General features: G+C 38.2%; 1 protein-coding gene across 1 annotated transcript; it reads left to right on the forward strand.

The window, feature by feature from the left end:
* The first annotated feature begins 16,121 nt into the window (after nt 1-16,121).
* rhcga (Rh family, C glycoprotein a) lies at nt 16,122-23,625 on the forward strand. The gene is made up of 11 exons (XM_084718221.1): nt 16,122-16,445; nt 16,967-17,159; nt 18,271-18,421; nt 18,529-18,676; nt 19,552-19,718; nt 19,809-19,946; nt 21,035-21,171; nt 21,467-21,591; nt 22,366-22,439; nt 22,523-22,596; nt 22,688-23,625. Exons 1-11 carry the CDS (start codon nt 16,217-16,219, stop codon nt 22,719-22,721), a joined length of 1,470 nt encoding a protein of 489 aa, XP_084574347.1. The 5' UTR covers nt 16,122-16,216; the 3' UTR covers nt 22,722-23,625.
* The last annotated feature ends 587 nt before the right edge of the window (nt 23,626-24,212 follow it).

Below are 24,212 nucleotides of genomic sequence, written 5' to 3' on the forward strand. Positions count from 1 at the left end.
AAAGGAAAGTTAAAATTATAATGAGCGTTTTTCAAACATTAATCTGGACAATCACAGCTGCTGAATCACAGCAGTTTGTACAGAGTAAAGTAGAAAGCTGAACTGAAATTGTTTCATATTGGAGTAGTTCAGGTATTGTAGGTGAGTTGAATGAATGCAAACTATTTCACCTAAATCTATAGATAAACAGTGTGAAATTGGACTGTAATCTTGTCACATGAAAGTTATTTAGGTTGAGAACCCTCAGTATTAACCTTCTGTTAAAGACAGGTGGATTTGTACAAGACACAACAATCTGTGTGTGTAATTTAACTAAAAATGTATTCACAGAGTCTTTAAACAGTAGTGTTGTTTTGATTTCTTCAACAGATTTCTTGCACACTCCACTATGTTCTCAGCTCATCCAGGCTGGTGGAGGCTGCTGACATTTATGTGACGTGTAAACGATACCGATGTTTGAAAACCTGATGACGTTTTTATGTTACCCCTCACACCTGTAATCATCTGGGTGCTGAACTGACATGCTTTGCTGTAAACACACCAGCACGGCTCTGGGACAGACGGCAACTGTGTGGGATGTCAACAACTATTGGATGGATGTCTGAATGGACCAGATTCAACCTTAGCTGTACTTAGATAATTCTCGCATGTCATCATCCTGACTGTGTACAAGCTAACAAGCTAAATGCTACTGGTTGAGTTTAGTGGTCAACATGTTAAAATGCTTATCAACATATTATCATACTGAAATGCCACAGTTACATGCTAACACAATAGTCATGCATGTTGCTAACTCCTGGCGTGTTGACATCCAGTTCGCAGCACAGCTGGGTTCAGCAGCTGACAGGCAGCTAATTATCAGAGAGCAGACAAGATAATCAGGTGTTTCCACACTAAGCTTTCTCTTTTATGACCTTTCATTGAGTAAGTGACTGAGTGAATTTTGAAAATTTGTAGAGTGTATAAATCTTAAAATGCTGGAAGTACCTTTTAGTGTGGACAAAGAAAAAGTAGCAATTTGGAAAACAATGATGGTAGGTAGATATAGCAGACAGTAGGCAGCAGACTTTTGGTAAATGAGCCCATTTGCTCTCTTGCTGTGAGTTAGATGAGAAGATCCATACCACTCTCTTGTCTGCATGCTGAAAATGGTGCTATAATGAGCAGCTGGTCAGCTGAACTTCACACTGACTTTCCTTTTTGCTCTCTGCAGGGTTGCCAGGTCTGTGCTTTTCCTGCAGAATTGGGCTACTTTTGAAGCTTTGCCGTGGGAAGATCATTCGTCCGCTGGTTGAATGAACCTATTTTGCATGCAAATTACATTATTAATATCTATGAATATAGATCTGTATTTTAAATTACATAATTTGTTTATGTTTAAACCCTACTAAACTGACTCCATCACACACACACCCACATATATCACAACGTACTATGATCTCTGCCACTTTTAAGATTTTTGAAGCTTTTACCGGAAGTAAAAAGCTAACGTTAAACTGTAAATGAACTACACTGCAGTTGCAAGCCTCAACAACACCCCTACTACGCAACTAGAGTTTGGTGTGATGATGTTTAATATCTGCAACAACCACTATAGTCTCATTTAACCACTTAACTGCCTTTTATAAGACATGTAAAAGCCTTCAGATTCACAAGTGGTCTATTTACTTAGAGAACAAAAAATGAAAATCTCTTAAAGCTTGTCTTAAACACAGACCTAATTTCAGGCAAATAGCAACAAACCCATTCAAAAACCCACTGCTTTTTTGACAAGAAAAGCTTAAGTGTTAATATGTTAACTAATTTCTGGGTTTTAGGACTCAATCCTGCTGCACTACAGTACCAGTTGGGCAAGCTTGGTGCACAGTGGAATCTGGTCAAAGAATGATCAAAAAACTAGGTAACTTGTTAGCTAATCTTATCTATTTGCTAATGTGGTAGGAACATTCCCAGTAGTGCAGGAGTGTGTGTGTGTGTGTGTGTGTGTGTGTGTGTGTGTGTGTAGAGTGAATGCAGCCTGGGTCTGACTCCAGGGCCAGGCAATATATGGCAATGCCTCGTGTCCTGTCGCTCTATTGACTGTTCTTGTTTGTCTGCACCAAGTATGGGCCAAAACACACGAGCGGTCAGAATGAAGAAAGACCCCGAACATGGGGAGACCTAAACATTTATACCTGAGGAACCCCCTCCCCCCCCCCAAGGTGTGTTTCACACTCTTTTGTCAGGTATCAGCACCAACTCCCTAGGGTTTAAGGAATATCCTGCAGGGTTTTGTATCCAGGTGGGAGGTTAAGAGGTGTAAATATCACAATTTAAAATTCAAAAGGACTTTAAAAAGGAATCTCAAGCATCTGAACACAAAGAAATTGAAATTAGAATTACAATTCCTCCCTTGTGATTATTCATTAATCACTAAACAAAAGGAGAGATAAAACAAACAACAACAACAACAAAAAAAGGAACAGGAGGAAGGAAAAAAAGAAAAGATAAAATAAAATAAAATAAATAGTCACAACTTAATTATCCGACACATTAATACACATGGATTTTAAAATGTATCATCATGGCAGTTGTTTAGAAGAGAAGGGAGAAAAAAAAAAGATTATTCACAAAATGTCATCATCAGAGAGTTTGAGCTGGCCAGGTACAAATTTGACCTCCCTCCTGCCCACCTGCATCCATTAGAGCCCAGCATTTGACGTGGTGAGTCCTCCTGCCCCACTTACCACTGCTGCTTTGCCCACTTTTAACTCTCCTTTAGTTTAGTGTTTTGCCCTTTTAAGTCCACTACTGTTACCTTATTGTTTTGCCCATTACTGTTTAGCTATTAATTTGTGATTTAGGTCTTCTCAGTTTTGCTTATTTTGCTATAGTTCCCCTTATTGAGTTCTATTAGTCCAGTCTTCAGTTATATTGTAATTGTTTAGCCAATTGGATACGTTCTTGTTTGTGTTTGATTATTTTGTGAGTTTCTTTATTTCAGGTGTGGAGAGCCACAATGGTGAGAGGCTAGGCACCTGTGGTGAGGTCCCCTCACTTTTGCATGTGAGTAATTGCACTGGGACATCATAGACTGCACCATTTTTGTTTGAGGTTTGCTGTACCCACCTGTGGGTAGTGGTAGCAACCCTAGACACTTCTCTGTGTAGTCTGCCTCTCAACAAGTGGCCTCTGCTCAGTTTCTAGTTTCTTTAGTTTTACTTATGTTGGGCTGAGTTTGAACTTTTGTAGCATTCACTTTTTCAGAATTTATATTGAGGCCTTTTAGCATAAAATGTAATAAAATAATTTTATCCATCTTCATTTTGGGTTATTTCTTGTTTATTAATTATCTTCCTTTTCAGCAGCTCCAGCCCCTGCTTCTTGCTTTGATTATTTTGCTTAGTTTAATAAAATTTTTGATTAAATTGTGAGAACACATCTCGGCCTCTTAATCAGTAATGAACCTGTATAGTATACCTTACCATCTACCTTACAAACAATATTCAAGGTACAATATTCAAGTATTTCCTGGGGTGAAACTCCCCAGGTGGCGTTGTCTGGCTTACTCTTTATTCTCCCCTTATTGACACTACAATTCCTTACAACCCAAACCTACCTACCCCTCTCGCCACACTAACATTAGCTAACTTGAGGTGTGACTATATGTCGGTTTTACAGGCCCCAAAGCAACATCTTTTAACAGTCTTCAAAATGTTGTTCTCTTTCCAACACAGGTGAGCCTTGCACAACACATTTAAGTACAGGAAGAAGGAAAGGAGAAAGTTGAAAGGTGTCGGCATGTATCTAGTTTGCTCAACTGTTCTCGGAACACAGAGCAAAAAGAGGTGGGACTTAAGATACGTCAACAATAGCCTGGCTTTTTCCTAAAGTAAGAATCGGTCTTTCAGCACCTCTAAAGCTTGTTCCATCGATACAAAAATTGTCAGAATAGCTAATCAGTGTTTGTATTTTAGAGTGCACTGATGTTTGTGTATGATCTGTGATCAAATAACTTTGTTTTTTGGACAATACTTTAGCCAGCTAGGTTTGGCAACCAGGCTTTCTGCCCCACGCCTTACCAAAAATTGGCTGTAATGCACAGTTTTGATTGGTGTCTGAAAGAGAAGATGTAGACTATTTATCTTCACCAAGATAAATAAAGATCACCAAGACTAACTGAGCTCTTATGTGGAAAAAGATCTTTTCCAAATGACTTGAAAATTGTCAGCATTTCACATAGATTTATTCAGTGTGGATATAGTCTGAGCTGCACAGAGAATAAGCTCCTTCAGTTCTGCTAACATACATGGCTGGGGCTCATTTGGATTGATTGAGTTGATAGTCTTGTTGAACTTTTTTTTTTTTCCTAAGATTATTTTTTGGGCTTTTTGTCTTTATTTTGGATAGGGACAGCTGAAGACATGACAGGAAAGGGTAGGACCAACAGCCCCAGCATGGGGCAAACGCTCCAACTGAGCCATGGGAGCACCCCCGTCTTGTTGAACTTTTGACCTGGTGGATGGTTTCTTGACTACAACAGTTCATGCTGAGTACTTGTACTACTGGAGCAAAATGAAAACTGGACAGTTGGACTAGAAATAGTAGAAACCATCATGCTAAATAATTTTGTTTGGTCACTCCACAAAGATTCTTATTCTTTGAGGCTGTGACAAGAGGAAAGAAACCCCTCAAATCACAAGCACTTCACCTGAAGTCTTGTGGTTTGTTCAGACAAAGCAAGTGACACTGACATATCTCATCATGACACAGCGTGGGTGTGTAATGTCACGGAGAGGTTACCATGAATTGATATGCATCTCTGTGCAAACACTGCTGTAGACTCTGTTGACTGGCTCTGAATATTCTTGGCTCAGTGTCAGAATGGTGCTGAGGGATTACTGTAATTGTTCTTGAAATGATGTGCATTTTCTCTCCTTTGAGCCTTATTTAATATGGATTAGGATCATTAGCACGGATAATCCTTTTCATATTTCAGTGATAAGGCATTTTTACCTGCTTTAAGATTTCAAGTCCTCACCACTTTGAGATTAATCCTGCAGAGAATGAAAATATGAAACTCCTCATGCAGAGGTGCTGAGCTTTAAAACAATGCTGCTCAACTTGTGTATTAAGGTTTACTTAACAAACAAACATAACAAAGGTTTCCTCAGAACTAAAAACAGAAGAATAAGTCCACCTATTACATCTATTATCTATAATATGCTTATCATCTGAGAGGTCAAGGGGGGGCTGGAGCCAATCCCAGCTGTCATTGGGCGAGAGGCGGGTACTCACATTCTGTGCTCAAGTAGAAATAAAAAGTAGCCCACTGGATTTTTGTGCACAAAGCTAAATACACCTCACCTTTTCCCCACAGTCAAATCTCCCTCTCTTGTCTGTTTCATCTTGTTGCATATTTTATGTCATTTTTGTCCTTTTATGTCTGTCGTTGTCATTCTCTCATCCAGTTCCTACATTGTGTAGGGTGGAAATGTGCTTGTGCCCATCTGCCTGCCCATGGGTGTGTTGGTCTAAAATGAGGTGGAGTTATGTGCATTACATTTCTGTCTTGAGGCATTGAAAAGCAATTGCGCCATTGACCAACAAAAACCTGGTAAGTCAAAGTCAGTGGTACAGTATTTTCCTGCCATTTAAAGAGTGCATAATTGTATTATCATTATATTATTATATTATTATTTTATTATGATAGTAGGTTGTGCCTTCATAGGCAGTCCACTGCAGATAATCCAAGTCATAAAACTTAACATTCTGATTACTCGTAGATGAGTTTTTAGGAGGGTGAAATAGGTTGAAGCCGTAACTTCATTGATTGGACAGGATCAGTCAGGATCTGATGATAATTAATGTACTGTGTTCTTCTACACATCCAAAAGGTCTCACACACAGTTGAAGTTCATACAATGAAACTGTTGGGAGTAAAGCAGCCATATAAAGCCTGACGTCCATCACATGCTCCCTCTGTTTCCTCCATCCTGTATATTTATAACCAGTTTCTAGTTTTGCTGTAGTGACATCACTGCTCTCATGGAAACTGAAAGCAGCCTCTCTAATTATTAAACCACGGTTTAAATTTGATGGGTTCTTTTTTGTGCATTATATTGTGTATTGTGGTGTGTGTTCATTTACTTTAATGATTAGAGAGGCTGCTCTCAGTAAATACTGTGACGTTTCCATGTGCACTATAATGTCACAGCAGTCACGTGTCTCTGCCTTGCCTGACCTGCAGATTAACTGCACCATCTGCATCACAACAAGTAGGTAATTTCAATCTCCCTGTTCACTTATCCTTTCAGTAACTCATGTTATGCCAGGCAGAGTGGCAGTTAAAGCACTAATTTAAATTTTAGAATGTACCGTGATCTATTTATATTCAATATGTCTCCTAATGTGGAATCAACTTCTTTTCTCAGATGATGAGACACCTGCAGCTAAGAAGGTGTGGCCCCTGTCATTCACTGGCTGAAGATATGATTGTCATGTGTGCTTAATTCTTTTGTAGCGTCTCAAGCTGACTGCTCAATTGTTTGTAATTTAAACCGTCTCACCGGTCGGACATGTTCAGTAAGTTGTCACCTGACAGTCCCATGATGTTGAGTTTTGCATTTGTCTTTCTGTAGTAATCGGCTCCAAGGTAACAAAACATCAACCTGAGACATTGCGCAAAGAGTAAATCACGCTCTCCACCTAATATACTTAAATTTAGACAGTTCTTGCTCTGCTTTGACAATTTGAGTAATTAATGGGTTGATTAAGAAATAACTGAAATCCGATTAATATTTAGTTTGCATCTCATTCTGGATATTGACATTAATCTTTATTTTACTCACATATGCACTACAGGTTCTCAGAGGTTGTGCTGTTTATCTGATCTGTAGATGAGTTACTATACAAATATAAAATCATGTGTATGAAGCAGCTTTGTCACTGCTGTTTACAGACTGTGACACAAATTTCCCCTTTCAGGTGTCATGCAAAGTAGGTCAGTGAGAAGCCTTGTTTGTCTCATTCTATGCACTGTTTTCACAAAACAAAAAAGAAAATACAATTAATATTACATATTTTCAGTTTAATTACAAATAATATTATTTATTTTATATTTTACCCTATTCTATCTGTATGTGTGTGTAGCATGAAGGGACTACAATGTTTATTTTGTTGTGCAACCCAGGTTATACAATGATAAATAAATTACAAAGATAAATGGTAAAAGCAAGTTATCATACTGAAATGTGCTCATATTATTCTGATATTAAGTCAGTGTGCTTATGAATCATATAAATGGAAATTCATAAATTTGATACAGAATAATAACAAGTTACTTTTAAGCATTAATGTAGCATTTCAAAGATGAGAAGAGCTCCTTAGCTTTGTTTTTTTATGTTGCAATGTCAGTGAAAAAATATATCAAACTGCTGTATATAAAATAATCTTCATTCGTAGAGCATGTTTCTTAAAGTTACAAATTCTTTTCAAGGACTATAATAAAACAAAAAACAAAGACTAAAATCAATAAAAGTGAGAATAATACAAACCCTCTCTTCAATTCCAAGTGTCTCATAATTTCCTGCTCGTAAAATCAATTGTGTCAAGAAATTATTCAATCAGAGGAACATCTGAAAGAAAATGTAATGGATGAGCAGTTTGAATAAGTCAGCTACATGGTACAAGTCAGTCTCATCTATTGTACATTTATTTCACACGCATCTTCAGCACATTAACACGATGACTGATCAGATCTCCCGTGGGCGCCACGCAATATTGGGGAAGGTCATTTACAAGTAGTGATCAATTATCTGTGTTGCTGCAGCTACTAGTACCAGGGTCTTCACTGAGCTGATGATGCTTTTAACTTTGCAAATAACAGCAAAATAACTTGAAGAAAAAAATGTAAAATTGGGCTTAAAATGGTGGATTAATTTCATTTCAAAAAATTATTTGTTGTTTCCCAATCTTGCTTACTATTAGTGCACTTCAATTTTTGTTCATGTGCAGTGTTGTAATACAGGTGCAAAACATTCTGTGCCACTGGGAAATGAAATTTTAGTGTCTCACATGAACAAGTTATTGAAAAACACAATATTATATTTTGAATTTAAAAACTAAAATAAAAAAGAAAATTGCCAGTTAACACTTTTGTCTTATGTATTAATACTGTAACTACTTAGTAATTGAATTTTAAAATAAAATTATACTAAGATAGTTTGTCAAATATTTCTTTTTAAAATGACACTGTCTCTCTGCATCATCCATCTCATTATCCATTGAATGTCTTTCATTTAAAGATGTGTAAGGAGTGAAGAAAAGCAAGAGGAATATTGAGTGGCAGGCTGTACTTTGTGACACGATGCTGCTGCCTTCTTCTGTTTGCAGGAACAAGTGCTGAGAACTACAGTATGATTGAATAAATAAGTTAGTGATTACATAAATCAGACCCACCCAAACTCCTCAGTAGCATTTCAAACGCTGACTGAAAAGAAAATAATAGAGTAAAAACTTGCCAAGAGTATTCAGGTGATGAATAATGTCAGAGAGGATTAACTTAATCCTACTGCCCCGCCAGTTGAGCAATTAGCACAAATTCAAGCTGTGCAGCCAGTTAATGTTCAAACCAACAGAGCTGATTTTAAATTCATGTGGAGATGCCAAAGTTTCCGAAAATACAAATATGTTTAAATGCTGAATTTTGAGGAAAAGTGTATAAATGTAACATGGTCAAAATACAACAGTAATGTCTGTATAAAACTCAGAAGTACTTCTGTAACATTAAGTATTATAATAACACAAAATTTGTTCAATTGTTATTACCTGATGTGCTTAGTCCTCCGTAGTTGATTTGTGGAACGTTTCATACTCGGCCTCTGTACCCCTACATTCAGCTTTTGGGGTACCTCTCCTATATAGGGGTGTTTCCTGCCTTGCCTCTCCCCTTTTTGCTCTTGTGCTCCATGGGAGAAGTAAGCGGCATTGCTCTTTGTAGGAATTTCAGCATTTTAGCGCTGTTAAGCTATGTTAATAAGTTAATTTTTCAGCCTAATCTTGTTGTGTTATATGCTAACATGTACTCGTGTCACTTTTTTTTACTTCTTACTGTCAGCTGTCGAAAATAAACGGAGACCGCCTCCAAAGATATCTGCAGTTTGGGCCTCTTCATCTCAACACAACGCAGACAACACTAGACTCCACCGGTTACATAAAATGATGCGGGATTTAATTGAATGATGCAAGTCTTTTGCTTAATTTACTATACTTAATGTAAACATCATATGTTTTCAGTAAAGAGCTAGAACATGCCGATGAAGAGTATTCAGAGTACTGCGTGTACTAGAGAAGCAACTTAACCTTTGGAGACATTGCAGCGTGAATGCTGTATATTGAAAAGCTGCTACAAAACTGCATTGTAAGCTGTAAAAGCAGAATAATATCAATAACGTATGTAACATGTGGAGTATTTTAAGGTTTGTTGAAAAGCAAATGAATTGCTGGCTTTTTATGGAGAATCGTAAAAGTATGAAGAGTTGGAAAAGTGGGAAAGGGTCTAATTAGCATGAATGGGATTTAAAAGTTGAATACTGTAATACCCATAATGTATCTGGCATAAGAAGCGAGGCTGTGCTCTTACTATCACAAAGACTGTCAAGACTTGCCTGCAGAACTGCTTCGACAGGACCAACTGGGACATTTTTGAACATCCAGACCTGGAGGTGTTCACCAACAGTGTTCTGTGTTATATTAAGAACTGCATAGACACTGTCACAATGGACAGTGCGCTGGCAGAGGAGCTGAATCTTTGAGGTGGAACCACCAGAGGCAGCTACACTACACCCCACGGTCGACAGCGGCTTCACCCTCACAGTAGAGGAGCATGAGGTCAGGCGCACGCTTTGGGCCGTCAACCCGAGGAAGGCTGCTGGACCCAATGGCGTTTCAGGACGTGTGTTGAAGGACTGCGCGGACCAGCTGGCTGGAGTCTTCACCAGGATATTCAACCAGCCCTTGTCTCAGTCCACTGCCCCACCCTGTCTGAAGTCGTCCACCATAATCCCCCTGCCCAAGAAACCCCACATCTCCCACCTCAGCGACTACCGGCCAGTCGTACTCACTCCAGTGGTGATGAAATGCTTTGAAAAACTGGTCTGGAAAAAATTGAAAAATTGAATTGATTTGAGTTATTTTGTTCGCTAATGCACAAGAGTGCACTACAAACAACCACCAAACAAACAAAAACAATGTATACATTTTCAGAGATAAAATTTGTGAGTGGAAAGCACCCAAGAATAAAGAATGAAAATGGTGGTACGATGTCGTCATCTTTGTCCATTGTTGTCCAGTCACCTGCGTGGCTGATGGAGGCACATGAGGCTTTGTGACACCTCCAGAGTAATGTGCATGTGCGTGAACTTGGTGTCACACGATGGACCATGTGAGACAAAGATGTTTGACAAAGTAAAGCCAAAGTGGCTGAGGGGTTATCTGACTGTCAGATCATCCTGAGAGTGTGCAGTAGTTTTCTGTCACCAAGAACCAGCCGACTGCCTGACGCACCCATATCTCTGTGGCATCTGACTGTGTGCACTGTCATGTACCTGCACAGGTCTACTGAATTTTTCTTTGCTTAGTCACACTCCTCAGGCTGCTCCGGATGAATTAAATCAAAATGCAAAATGCTTGATTGACGTTTTATTTCCTGCAATCAGCAAGGTACCATGGGAAAGCAATTACTTCATCAGCTTGGGTGTAAAGATTAAGGACACAAGGTGAACACACCTTTCATACACCTGTCTGAGACTGCACAATAGAAAATAATGTTGTAACTGAGATGAATGAATGAGATGCAAAATGATCCCACCAAAAACAGGCTTTCAATTATGTGAGAAGGAAGCAAAGGAAGCAAAAGCAGTAAAATTTGTGAGTTTCACATTATTTCCCAGACAGACACTGTCAGAAGTGGTCTGCAACTGCAGTGTGTGTATAGATGTTTGTGGCAAAGCGTGTTAAATTCTACAGATAATGTAAGAGGAATGTGCACATAACTGTATTCAAGTAAAAAAGTAGTAAACTTTAATGTTTTAGAATCATAATTTAAAGAATACAAAAGTTATTGCAAGTATACTTGTACATTTTCCCCTTAATTTAATGTAAATCTAAAGTGTACATTAAAAAGTGCACTTCAAAGTAGATGTCATTAAGTTCAACTTCAATGTACTAAAATAAATAATTCTCCAGTACTTAAAGTGGAATTTCAGTGCATTTGCACGAAGTATGCTTTATTGTAGGTATTGTAAGTTTGGGGAAACAATTATTTTCAAGTCCTTTGTAATATTTCACTAAAGTATACTTTAATTTCACCTCAGTTGAAGTGTATTTAAGTATGCATACACTAAGTGAACTTCCATACGTTTACATGAAGTTGTGCTTCAGTGTACTTTGAAAAAGTAACACATAGAGCAAATTTTAATTTCCTTAATGAATCATCTGTATATTTACAATTACACCCATATACTTTAAGTGTGCTAAGTAAACTTAAAGTTATTTTGCTTTAGCACATAAAGTACACTAAATACACTTAAAATTGTGCTTTGCTACATTTTAATTACAAATCAATATACTTTGCACAAAAGCAATTGTTCCAAAATAGCAAACTTGAAGTTAACTAATCATTAACACAACTGAACTATACTGATCATTACTCTGATTTCAGGTACACACCAGCATGCTAAAATTTAATCAACTTAGCCTTTTTTTTTTTTTTTTTTTGCAACAAAGCCAAGAAAAAGGAAGAAATTGAATAGTTTTGTTTTGAATAGCTGTGAAGCACTGATCTGTGTCTCACTTACAGGTAGATTGACAGGAGCTCATAATATCTCCCGCAGCATCATTCCTGGGCTCTGTGCAGTGAAGGCAGAGCATACCACACCATGTGACAGACGACATCGCTGAAATGCTTGTACAGATAAGATCTAAAACCTTCATACGGTCCCTCTGTCACATGTTTAACCATTCTGTAACTTTAAGATGACATAGTATCACTTCTGCATCGATATACTTGAACGACAACTATTTGTGGTATCTGGTACGCAAATTTCCATTCTTTTGATATAAAACAGGCTTCTTTTTTATGACGACAAATCAGCATGATCACTTTCTGCCATGCTTTCTGCAGCATTGATTTATTTTTTCCATTTATTGAAGTTTTCCTCACTGGCAGAACCTCTTTTTGCTCAGATTTTCTCAGCAAATGCTTGCAGTGACAATGATCTACATATGGCTTTGTAAAGTAATAAGTAGCTGTCAGAGAAATGGAATACGTAAGTGCACCACTGATCTGTAATGTTAGCTAACATTACCCATGTTACGATCCCCTAAAACAGCTCGCAACCAAGAGAGTGAACATAATTAAACGTGAGTCAAGAGTTGCAAAAAAACCCCCACATTTCTTTTATTGAAACAGGTAGACAATGGGGGTGACCAAATCAAACACCAAAAACCTAAAAGGGAATTAACTAAATAAACCCCCCTCCCAAAACTAACAAAATTCTTGTGGGCAAGCAGAAAACAACAAAAGAAGGGGAGCCACTTCTGTCCAGCTCAAATGGGAGCGACAGAACAGGGTTCTCCCCTCTACCATAACATAAACAAACTAAAGCCTAAACAACAGAAATAAGGCAATGAAAACTGAACCACCAGACCCACCAGAAAAACAGAAAAATGGAACAGAAAGCCAAAAAAAAAAAAAAAACTACATTCAATAAGTAACAGCAAAGCTCCTGCTGCAGCAGTTCTGACTCCTGCAGGATGTGACATCCGACCATAAGCTGCCATCCTGGTGACCGGGATGCACAGACGGGTCACAATATAAAGCTGAAGTGCTGCAAATGCTGAAAAACATATATATATATTATATTTTCCAGACTCCTGTTTTTGTTGTAAAAGTTATTCAAATAAAACAAGAGGGGAAAAAAAATCCGTCACTGGTTTTGTGGAGACATCAGGCAGCATGGATGGTTTCCTGAATGGGCCTACTGTGCTAAGGTCACCCCTAAGTCAGAGCCTTTGCATTTTTTGTTGCATAGTCAAAGTGCTTAGGCTTTGTGTCAAGACCAGAGCCCTGAAAGTCCTAATGAAAAACTTAAGGAATAGCCAAGACATTCACTTTGCGGATGTCGTAAGAAAGAATCCATCATGATACATTTGAAGTGTTTATCCACCCAGTTTATTTACAGGGCTTTAGAGCATCTGAGTAATTCATACAATATCAAACCTGTGCTGTTTTGTGTGTATGTGTGCTGTAAGTCCTGTGGAACTACAGGTGAACTTAGGTGCTGTGCTAATGCTGCAAGTCTGTCTACCTGCCCTGTTGGGGGGCGGGATCTTTTACGCATCTGTGTCTCAGAGCCCATTTTCTCATAATCCATCTACGTCAGCAAGACAATCTGTACGTAACACGTGAAAAAGAGTTCAAGTACAGTTCAGTACATTTTAGCATTTACCATGATGTTATATTTGTGAGATTTCCCCATCACTGGTGTACTGGACATTTGCTAGTTTCGATTCGACACTAGTGAATTTGGAGGTTCAGTTGGCTTTGGTTTCAAATTAAAATGCACAACAAGACAATGCAGTTCAAGATAATACACTGCAAACATGCTGAAAACACAAGGCCATAACTCTGGCTGTCATGAAAACATAAATACCTTCCAAAGATTTTAGACAAATATTTTAATTCTATCCTGTAAAAATTGTAAAAATTGTGCATCTTGTGTATTGTATCTAACAAGAATCTTATACCTGTGTCTTTGTAGACTTATTTGCATGGGCTTGTAAAACCTGTAAAGCTTGGTGATGCATTACATGCAATATTGGGCAATATGTACAAAGTGAATGCCATTATCTATTAAAGTCAAGTTTGAGTACTCATCGTAAGTCACAGGATGACTCTCGAGCACATGTTGTAATATCATCAGGGAGAAGAATCTTGTGTGCGTTACATAATGAGTTGAAGAAGTTAAATGTGTTGAGGAAGGAAAACCGATATCATCTGGAATGTTCTTTGTGTCACACAGATATGGCGGGGCCCTGACACACAGTGTGATGAATACTCAAACTGGAATCTCTGTTAGATAATCAACAAGATTGGAAAACACAACAAGAACACAACACACATGATTCGTAAGAGGGGAACACAAATAACCAGCAGGCACGTGGTGCAGCGAGAGGACAACCATGTCCTCACTCATTGTGCATTAAGGAAAAGACAGTGGACAAAATAATAAATGGCACTTCAGATGATTAACTTTTGTTCCTATTAAGACATTTTGAGTCAAACTGATCTTAATTTTCTATCAGTGACAGATATCATACCTCTTGTATTCTTCAGGTGGTGGTGGACTAAAGATTACCTCAAATTTGTAAAGTACACTACTTGAGCAAATGTACTTCCTTGGTATTCCACTCACTTCCTTAAAGCGATAGTTCACCCAGATATTAAATTTCACTCAATATCTACTCACCCCTGTGCTGATGTGAGGATGGGCGAAGATCTTCAGTTCACAAAACACTCCCGGAGCTTCAGCCGAAAACAGCATTGCAGCCAAATCCAGTACAATTGAAGTGAACTGTGAACCTTTAAGTGTTGAGAAAATACTTCTACTTCTTAAGCAAAATAAACAGTTTATAAATCATCTTGGATCAGCTGGAAAATACATAGTCACGAAGCTGAGAACAGGCTGTTTTTCTTCATGAAATGTTGATTTTAGCAACGATGGTCTTTTAGCGTTTGATGCATTGCTGTAAACTCCCCAACAGAATGTTGTTTTCTGTTTTTTTTTTAATTAGCTCAACCTTTAACAACTACAACAGTAAAATGCAGCACACACATTAATGCAACAGTAATATTAATTCAGCAGATATAACAGTAAAACACCGACAGGGACCATTTCCCTGCAGAATAACTACTTTTCCTTTTAGTACTTTACATGAATTTTGCTGATAATACTTACATGCTTAAGTAAGGTTTTGAATGCAGAACTTTTACTTGCAGTGGATTATTTTCACAGTGTGGTATTAGTGCACTTCTTTAACTGTCCTTTATTGGCAGTAGAGGCAGCTGGGGAACAACAAGAAAGCGAGTGGGGTATCCTGGAAAAGACAGTTCCTCATTGTTAAACAAGTTTCTATTAATAGTCCGTCGAAGATAAACTCATTCTCACACAGGAAGATGGCCACTTGTAGTAAAGTAAAACTAAAAGTACATTCAATTACATTTTCTCGTCATTTTTGGTTAGCAGCACTGTAAAACTGGAAATGTACATTCATGCTCTGGATGTGAATGACTCTATTAGTTTTCTGATTCCTGTGGTGTGTTCTAATTCAAGGTGCCCACACCTTAATTCACTATGCACGTCTGGTGATGATAGGCCATGTGAGCCTGATTGACATGTGCATTCACCCACAACCAGTTGAAAGCACAGAGCACTTAGCTGCCTGAAACTCAAATATCATTTACAATACAGACCCAAGTGAACAGTCCTCCTGATAAGTCACAGGTGTTGGATTCTGTAGCTGAACAATTTTACCAGGCCAGGACTGGCTAATCTTGATACACAGGAAGATTCCCTGTGGGCCGTGCTGCAAGGGCAACTGCTAGGGTCAGTAAACACAGTAGCTCGTCTAGTTGCTAATGACATAAAGATTGTTGTCCATGTCTGAGTATACAGCACTGTGTTGTCACCTGTTAGTTTACTGTAGGTGAGCAGTCACCAGTTATATTTCATATGTGAGAAGTTGCTCTGACAGAGATGATGCTTTAATCTGTTATGATGCTCCAACACCAGATTTTGTCGGGAAGGCTGGTTCATCACTGTCTTGGCCTTGCTTTTATGACCATCTGTTCCTGCAGTGCATTTTGCTGTTAAAGCTGCATGCTTTCACTTTTTTCATTTACTGACATTACATTGTGTTATGTCTGATTGTGATGGGCAGGGCCAATTTTGACAATCTTGCATTAGAGTCTGGTGCTGACTTGTTACGCCACTTGCAGGGAAGGAGTGGTTTACCTACTTGCAGGTACATGTGTCCACCCCCACCAGACATTCACTTCTATATAAATTCATGCAGAGGAGCTGCTGGAAGTCACAGCAGAGTGAGGAGGAGTTCAAAGCCAGCTGAGGAGTGATCAGAGCAGTATCATCAGCAGACACTCATCACCGCCACCACCATGGGGAACTGTTGTGAGAACATGTGCAATTTTTTCGGCCGGACAAAGAACACCAATGTGCGTGTTAGTCTGCCGGCTGTCTGCTTTGTCTGGCAGATTGCTATGATTGTGCTGTTTGGAGTTTTCATCCGGTACGATGAGGAGTCAGATGCACACAGATGGGTAGAGCACAAGAAGCATCACAACATCACCAGCGACATCGAAAATGACTTCTACTTCAGATATCCCAGTAAGTACAACAATACATACAGAAAATGACATTGCAAGTAACGCTTATATATGTAAATGCAGGTGTGATCCTGTGACAGATGTGTGCCACTTTGGTATTTTTCCTCTGTTTTTCTCCTTTCGATCCATTAAATAAAATGTCTACAAATTAAATATATTTCTCACAGTTATGAAGCAGATTGTGGTAATTTTAGCCTGTCTTAACTCTCCTGTTTCTCTCTTTGGTTTTTGTTCACGGAAAGAAATGGTCACAAACTGGTCTTGCATTGGAATGTCAGACATTGTGACTGTGCAAAAACAAATCACAGTTGTATAATTAGCAAACTATAATAAGTTTATTTGAGTGAAGTAGAAAATGAAAGTGCCAAAGAGAAAGATTTTTTGTCAAATCCTGATATGTTTTTAAGTGTTTTTATTGTAGTATAGTGAAGTGTAATTATTTATTTTACATTCTATTAATGTAAATCATGCCATTACACCTCAATACCAGTTGAGAAAACATTTTTATGTCCCTCTCTCCAGGCTTCCAGGATGTCCACGTCATGATCTTTGTTGGATTCGGTTTTCTCATGACCTTCCTGAAACGCTACAGCTTCGGCGGCGTGGGCTTCAACTTCCTGATTGCCTCCTTTGGTCTGCAGTGGGCTCTTCTCATGCAGGGCTGGTTCCACTCCCTTGACCACACCACTGGAAAAATCTACATCGGCGTGGAGAGGTGAGTCTGTTTTTTTTTTTTTGTTTTGTTTTTTTTGTGCACCATCAGGCCTTTAGTGACAGGAAAAGGGGAGAGAGAGAGAGAGAGAGGGGCTGACATGCAGAAAATGTGCCACAGGCGGGAATTGAACCGGAAGCTGCTGTAGAGGACTGATAGCCTCAACACATGGTGCGCACGCCCTACTGGCTGAGCAAAAGCAATAGGGGCGCCCTGGAAATTTTCAGTTTTAAATATGTTCTTTTGTCACAGCTGTCAAAATCTTTTGTCTGGTTTTACCCCGTGAAGTCCTTGAGGCAAACCAGTCAGTCAAGATCCAGCTTTTCAAGTTTGTTCACTGACAGCACCCTTACATGCACCTACCCTCATCTTATGTGTACTGTCATAGTGTCCTGTCCTCACTCTGTTTCCTGTAAAGGTGAAATCCACCAAGTTTTTGCATCTTTACAGGAAATACAACAGCACAATTGCTCCACGATCTAATGAATTGCCTCAAGCAATGTAACTTGGTTACATGAGTCGCTATTAGTGGCTGTGGTAATGGTCAAGCTGCTTTGTGGGTAATTTGGGCAGCATGTTTTGACAGAGAGGAATATATGGAATAAAAAAGAAAATAATTCTGTTTTTGCTGTATAATTTTTTATCCTGTTTTCCCCTAAACTGCCAATCTTGAGTTCAATAACAGTATAGAAGTGTAATGCTACATTAGTGCATATAAAAACGCATCTGACAAGGTTTTTTAGATAAGTGCTCCACAAAAAAGAACCACAGGCAAAAATTCATTTTATTTGCATTGAGAAAGCTTTGAGATTTTTAAGAAGAAAAACAAATAATTGTAATTTTATTTTATTTTTTTTTAGTAGATTAGTGCAATATTGTCAGTGTTTGATTTTGAAATAATCCAAATGTAATCCAAAAGTAATCAGATTACATTATGTTTTGCAATCCAGTAGATTCTGTAACTAATTACAAAAATTGTGATGTAATTTTTATCAGTAACCAACAACACTTGAAAGTAATCTGACCCAATCTTGGCCAACAATTACCAAACACACTTGGAATTAAAACCATATTACCAAAGCCAACTCATTGTCCCTTTCTTTCTCCCTGACAGTCTGATCAACGCAGACTTTTGCTGTGCCGGCTCTCTGATTGCCTACGGCGCCCTCCTGGGAAAAGTGAGCCCCGTCCAGCTGATGGTTGTCACCCTATTTGGCATCACGCTTTTTGCTGTGGAGGAATACATCATCCTCAGCCTCCTCCATGTGAGTCTCATCCAATACAATCAGCCCACAGGGGACTTAATTATTGTCCAAGGAGTGAGAGTTTTCTTTCAGATTTTACATTTTCTTCTTTGTGCTGCTTCCCACAGTGCAGAGATGCTGGTGGCTCCATGGTCATTCACGCCTTCGGAGGCTACTATGGCCTGGCCATCTCCTGGGTCCTCTACCGACCAAACCTACACCAAAGCAAACGCCTCAATGGATCAGTCTACCACTCTGATGTGTTCGCCATGATTGGTGAGTGACTGGCGATTCATATCGTAATCTTAGGCTGGGTTGCCTCAGCAAGAACTAAATTCCAAACCTGATGAAATTATATTGCACAACTTTTAAAGTAAATTTAAATTAGGAAAAATTAAATTTAAACCTCAGCTTAGTTTTTACTGTAAACCTAGATTAATTTTCATTTTGTTGCATGTGAATTTTAAACTCCAATTTAAAATTTGATCCAGTGTTAACTTAAACATCACACTTGAGGAGGTTTAACTAACTTAAAATAGCTCTTTTTTTAATGTATTGAGCAAAATAATCAAGTTACTCGAAGAGAATCAATCCAGTTGAGTTTAATGATGCATTTCTTATTTCTTTCACTTCAGCTGATAATTTGGCCAACAAGTTTTTCTCAGAGGGGAAATTAGAGCTTCTCTCATAACCCATAATGAATAGGCTACTTAACTTCTTTTCTAGCTGGTTTAACTAACTAGCTAGCAAACAATATAAAATGTTGTTAACTTTTTTGCTAGCAAGCAAAAGGTGTAAAAAACAACAACTTTTTTTAGCTAGCTAACAAACAGTAACAAGTTTATACTTGCTAGGTCTTGACAGCACAGGAATTTATTATTTTAATAATTTAAAAATTTATTTTAATTCAGTTTAGGAAGCATCTTCATGTTGATGGATTTATTGAACTGAGATTATTTTTTAAGTTTTGCTTAACTCTGATTAGAACTAATTTTAGATTAAATGAATCTTTGTTGGTTCAACGTCCCTTTTAACCTCACGTCAGTGCTTTCTTTATGCTACTGTTCATTTTGCATATCGAACATTTTACACTCATCACTGTCAAACCTGTGTAAATATGTTAATCTAACTGTTGTTCTCTCGTCCCTCAGGTACTCTGTTCCTGTGGATGTTCTGGCCCAGTTTCAACTCAGCCATCACAGACCATGGTGACGGACAGCACAGAGCAGCCATCAACACGTACCTCGCCCTCGCCTCCTCTGTTCTCACCACCGTGGCCATCTCCAGCATGTCTCAGAAGAGAGGAAAACTTGACATGGTAACATTACGACACTGAAAACCACAAAATCTACAATTAGTCATGTGACATCTCTGTTTCTTGTGACTAACGTGCTGTTTAACCTGACAGGTGCACATCCAGAATGCCACTCTGGCAGGTGGTGTTGCCATGGGAACAGCAGCAGAGTTCATGATCACTCCTTACGGTTCACTGATCGTGGGTTTCTGCTGTGGCATCATCTCCACCTTTGGCTACCTGTTTATCTCGGTGAGCCTGCAGTCCTCCTCTTCTGAACTTTTGATCTTTCAAAGTCTGTCCTGTCATTGCAGATGGAAAGTTTAAAAAAAAAAAAAAAGAAAAGGAAAGAGTTGATGACTCATTTTAGAAGCAATTAACTGAACAGTTTGCAAACAGGCCACGAGTCAGTTGTTGTGACACACCTCAAAAAGTGAGTCACTAATAACTGTAAATGACATGCCTGCAATTATTTCATTATAGGAGGTACATCTGTTTCCAAAAGCAATTCACGATGAGACACTTAACATTACATTAATGTATAAAAAAACTGCAAAATAGGTAGTAGGGAATCTGAATCCAAAGAACTTATTCAGAAAAGTATAAATAATGCAATGGAAACTTCCTTATTATTATACTTCACTGTTTATTATATTAATATATATGTATATTCCAATCTTTTGAAACAATTTTTAATGCTTCTCAGTTAAAGGTGGGGAGGGTGGCAGGGTTCAGACATTTTGTATAAGTTTAGTTAAAAATAAAAATATAAAAAGACAGAGACAGTACAGTCCAAGGATAAAAAAATGTACTTCATAATTATTTATATGTCAATATTAAATCAACTTAATGCTTTGAAGGCACAACAGTTTAATTGCAAATGAATGTTGGGTTAGAAAATACAACATTAGCTTAATGTAACATGACCTCTGAATACAGATGCAGAAACAGATAATTCTGTTGGTTGAACAGATACAGATACAAATAATGACTATGTGCATGGCTAGTATGTAGTTAGATAGACATTGTGTGTCCTTGACTCAGAGTACTTTGGGAATTTGGGGTTTTAAAAGGCTGATTCTTAAATTTTTTAGTGTCAGTAACCTTATATGTTATATGGCTGTTTTTGGATCTAAACAATACAGATTGCATATTTTAACACCAGAATGATATTCCTAGAATTGTGGAGAAGGATTTGATACTGATAGAGATAACATTTAGAGAGGATTTATTTTATCAGAATATATAAACACAAAATTATATGAATGTGAGCTTGCTCAGTTTTAAAATAATGGGTGTCGATTCAGTAAGTAAAGTGTGACTATTTGTCTCATTCTCAGCCCTTCTTGGAGAAATATTTGAAGCTCCAGGACACATGTGGTGTTCACAATCTGCACGCTTTGCCAGGGATGCTCGGCGGCTTCATAGGCGCCATTGTTGCTGCAGCTGCATCTGTAGATGTCTATGGCGAAGAGGGGTGAGTGACTAACACACACACACATGCACACACACACACACACACACACACACACACACACACACACACACACACACACACACACACACACACACACAACTTGAAGCTCAGAAAGCCTGATCTTGACTCTTAGGCATGCAACAAGTTATCAGGCATATAATTATACAGATTGAGCTCTGTGATTGCTTCAGTTCTCAAAGATATTTGCAGTTTCAGTTGCAGGTGAGCGTGAATTGAGTTCACAAGGTTTTACATAAAACTCTGGATCAAAAGATGTTTTTTTTTTCCTGCTTAGGTTGATCAACACATTTGACTTTGAAGGCAGCTTTGCAAACAGATCTGTAGGAACACAGGGAGGCTACCAGGCTGCTGGCACATGTGTGTCCATCGCGTTTGGTCTTGTTGGAGGAGCTATTGTCGGTGAGTTTGAAAAATAAGTTCATAAGTGCATCACTATAAGACTCAACTTTTCATATTTAACATTTTATTTCAGTGATTATGTTAAGAGAATCCAGAGGCATGATGAAATTTATGTCTAGAGCACTTTGCACAGTATTTAAAGGACAAACTACTGGGGGAAAAAAAAAGACAAATTAAGAATCAATCCATCCATCTTCAACCAATCCAAAATCGGGTCATGGAGGTAACAGTTCCAGCAGGGGACCCCAGACATCCCTTTCCCCGGTTACATTAGCCAGCTCTGACTGAGGGATCCCGAGGCGTTCCACCTAGTCCTCGCTATGCCCTGTGGCCTCCTCTCAGCTGGATGTACCTGGAACACCTCCCTAGGGAGGCAACCAGGTGGCATCCTTACAAGATGCCTGAACCACCTCAACTGGCTCTTTTCTATGCAAAGGAGCAGTGGCTGTAGTCTGAGTTCCTCACGGATGACTGAGCTTCTCACCCTATCCTTAAGGGAGATACCAGCCACCCTCCTGAGAAAACTCATTTCGGCCGCTGAAAATAGTTATGTATGTGAGAGGAAAAAGTTTGGGTTTTTTTGGGAGCTGAATTGTCCCCAAAAAACCTAAACATATTCCTTAAATGCTAAAATGTTTGTTCAGCATCACAAGAATAAAACAGGTGTTTGATTCTATGTTTTTAAGTGCAATGAAGGGTTTGACTTGAAACAACTGCCAATAAAAAGTATTAAATTAATAAGGTCTTCTTGTCGTTGTTTTCCTCTTTTCTAAGGTTTCATCCTGAAATTCCCCATCTGGGGTGACCCTGCTGATGACAACTGCTATGATGATGAAGTGTACTGGGAGGTAAGAGCTCTATTCTACCACTAGATGGTGTCATTGCCCTTTAATTATAAAGGCAAAAATCTGATCTTGCATGTTGGTTTCAGGTCCCTGAGGATGAGGAGACAATCCCTCCTGTCCTGGAGTACAACAACCACATGATTCACAAGCACCAAGACATGTAAGTTCATTCATATATATACACATCCTCATTAAATGCCTCCCTCTCGTGAATTGCCATTAAACATGATTTTCTTGTTCTTGTCCGGCAGATCTGAGTCAAACTTCTCTGTGGAGCAAAGTTAGAGCTGCACAGCGTGAAGATCAACCCCCTCACATCACTTTGAACTTGATACAGCTGTGAAACAACACTCATTTATGATGAAGTAACTTTTAAAAATGGACAATTCTACAAGACAGGAACAATATTTTGCCATATCCTGCCTGCCTCGTACCATTTACACCTGATGCATTTGTCTGCCATCTTTGTCAATAATTGGAAGCTTAAGATTATGACAACACTGACCAAATATCATAGTCATGGAAAACTTATTCATTTACTTTCTCTTTCATTTTGTAAGAAACTTCATATAATTTGCAGGTGCTTACTGGAAAGTGTCAGTTCCTGAATCCAAGCAGTATGATGAGAAGTGAGAGACACATTGTTTATGTGTAAACAGATTATAACCTATAATGCACAGAAGAACTACATTTTCATGAGTGTGGAAAGGCATTACTGTATATCAGTTGTTGTACATCTTTTATCTTTAACATAGAGAGCTCTGACTTGTTGAATATTGTCACTGATAATGTTTTATTTCTTTTAAATGAAGTCTGTCTACTTAGTTGCAAAAGAAGGCATTTAGTGAATAATCAATGGTAAATTAGTAAATTTTTAAGTTATATATCTTATTTCTTTCAAATTATGTATGTCTTTGTAAGCTGCATGTAAATATGATTCCACATTTTATCGCACACTATTTGTCTGTTGCATACTTGTTCTTAAGGTGGAAGTTTTGAGTAACTACAGTAACTATGACACAGTTTCCAGTGATTTGGTTGCTGAAGTGTTGAATGTTACCTCCAATACATCATATGTGATTGTATGTTACAGTCTGCTTGTCACTGACGTATTATAGATCCAGATGTACACATTCATAAATCACATGTAACTGAAAACAATAAAATGATATTATTTTCTTTATACTCATATTGCTTACATTTGAGGCATCTATGATAAAATTAAAATATAATATACAACTGAAATTTAGCATATAGCCATCACATACAGAAGAATGAGAAGCCATTATCATGAGGCTTGTAGGACTAGTTAGCATCTAAGCTAACTTTAACATAGATGGTGATGGATTAGCTGATTAGCATCTATTACTACACACACACACACACACACACACACACGTATATAAAATTACATGCTAGAAATAGTAATAGACAGATCTTCAAAGGCTAGCAAAGGAGAATAGTAGAAAGTAAATGCATCATGTTCTCTCAGCATAGTCAGGAACAAAAGGGACTAACTATGGTAAGCAGTGGTGGACAAAGTACTCAACCCCAGTACTTGAGTCAAAGTATAGATACTCCTGGTCAAATATTACTCAACTACAAGTGAAAGTTGCTCAGTCAAAATTTTAGTACTAGTACTAGAGTACTTGGTTTTAAAAATACTTAAGTATTCAAAAGTACATGTTTTTAAAAATACTTAAGTATTCAAAAGTACAAATTACAAAGTACATTTTCTAATATCAGTACATGCTGTATTGTTTTCATGATGCATTT

The sequence above is a fragment of the Lutjanus erythropterus genome, chromosome 1, assembly GCF_056507025.1.
Source record: "Lutjanus erythropterus isolate fLutEry1 chromosome 1, fLutEry1.hap2, whole genome shotgun sequence".
NCBI lineage: Eukaryota > Metazoa > Chordata > Actinopteri > Lutjaniformes > Lutjanidae > Lutjanus > Lutjanus erythropterus.

Bases quoted from the DNA above. Each gene is read 5' to 3' on its own strand.
- rhcga (XM_084718221.1), top strand. From the start codon at position 16,217: ATGGGGAACTGTTGTGAGAACATGTGCAATTTTTTCGGCCGGACAAAG. The intron at 17,160-18,270 runs GTGAGTCTGTTT...TCTCCCTGACAG, and splicing joins ATCTACATCGGCGTGGAGAG to TCTGATCAACGCAGACTTTT. The intron at 21,172-21,466 runs GTGAGTGACTAA...TTTCCTGCTTAG, and splicing joins GATGTCTATGGCGAAGAGGG to GTTGATCAACACATTTGACT.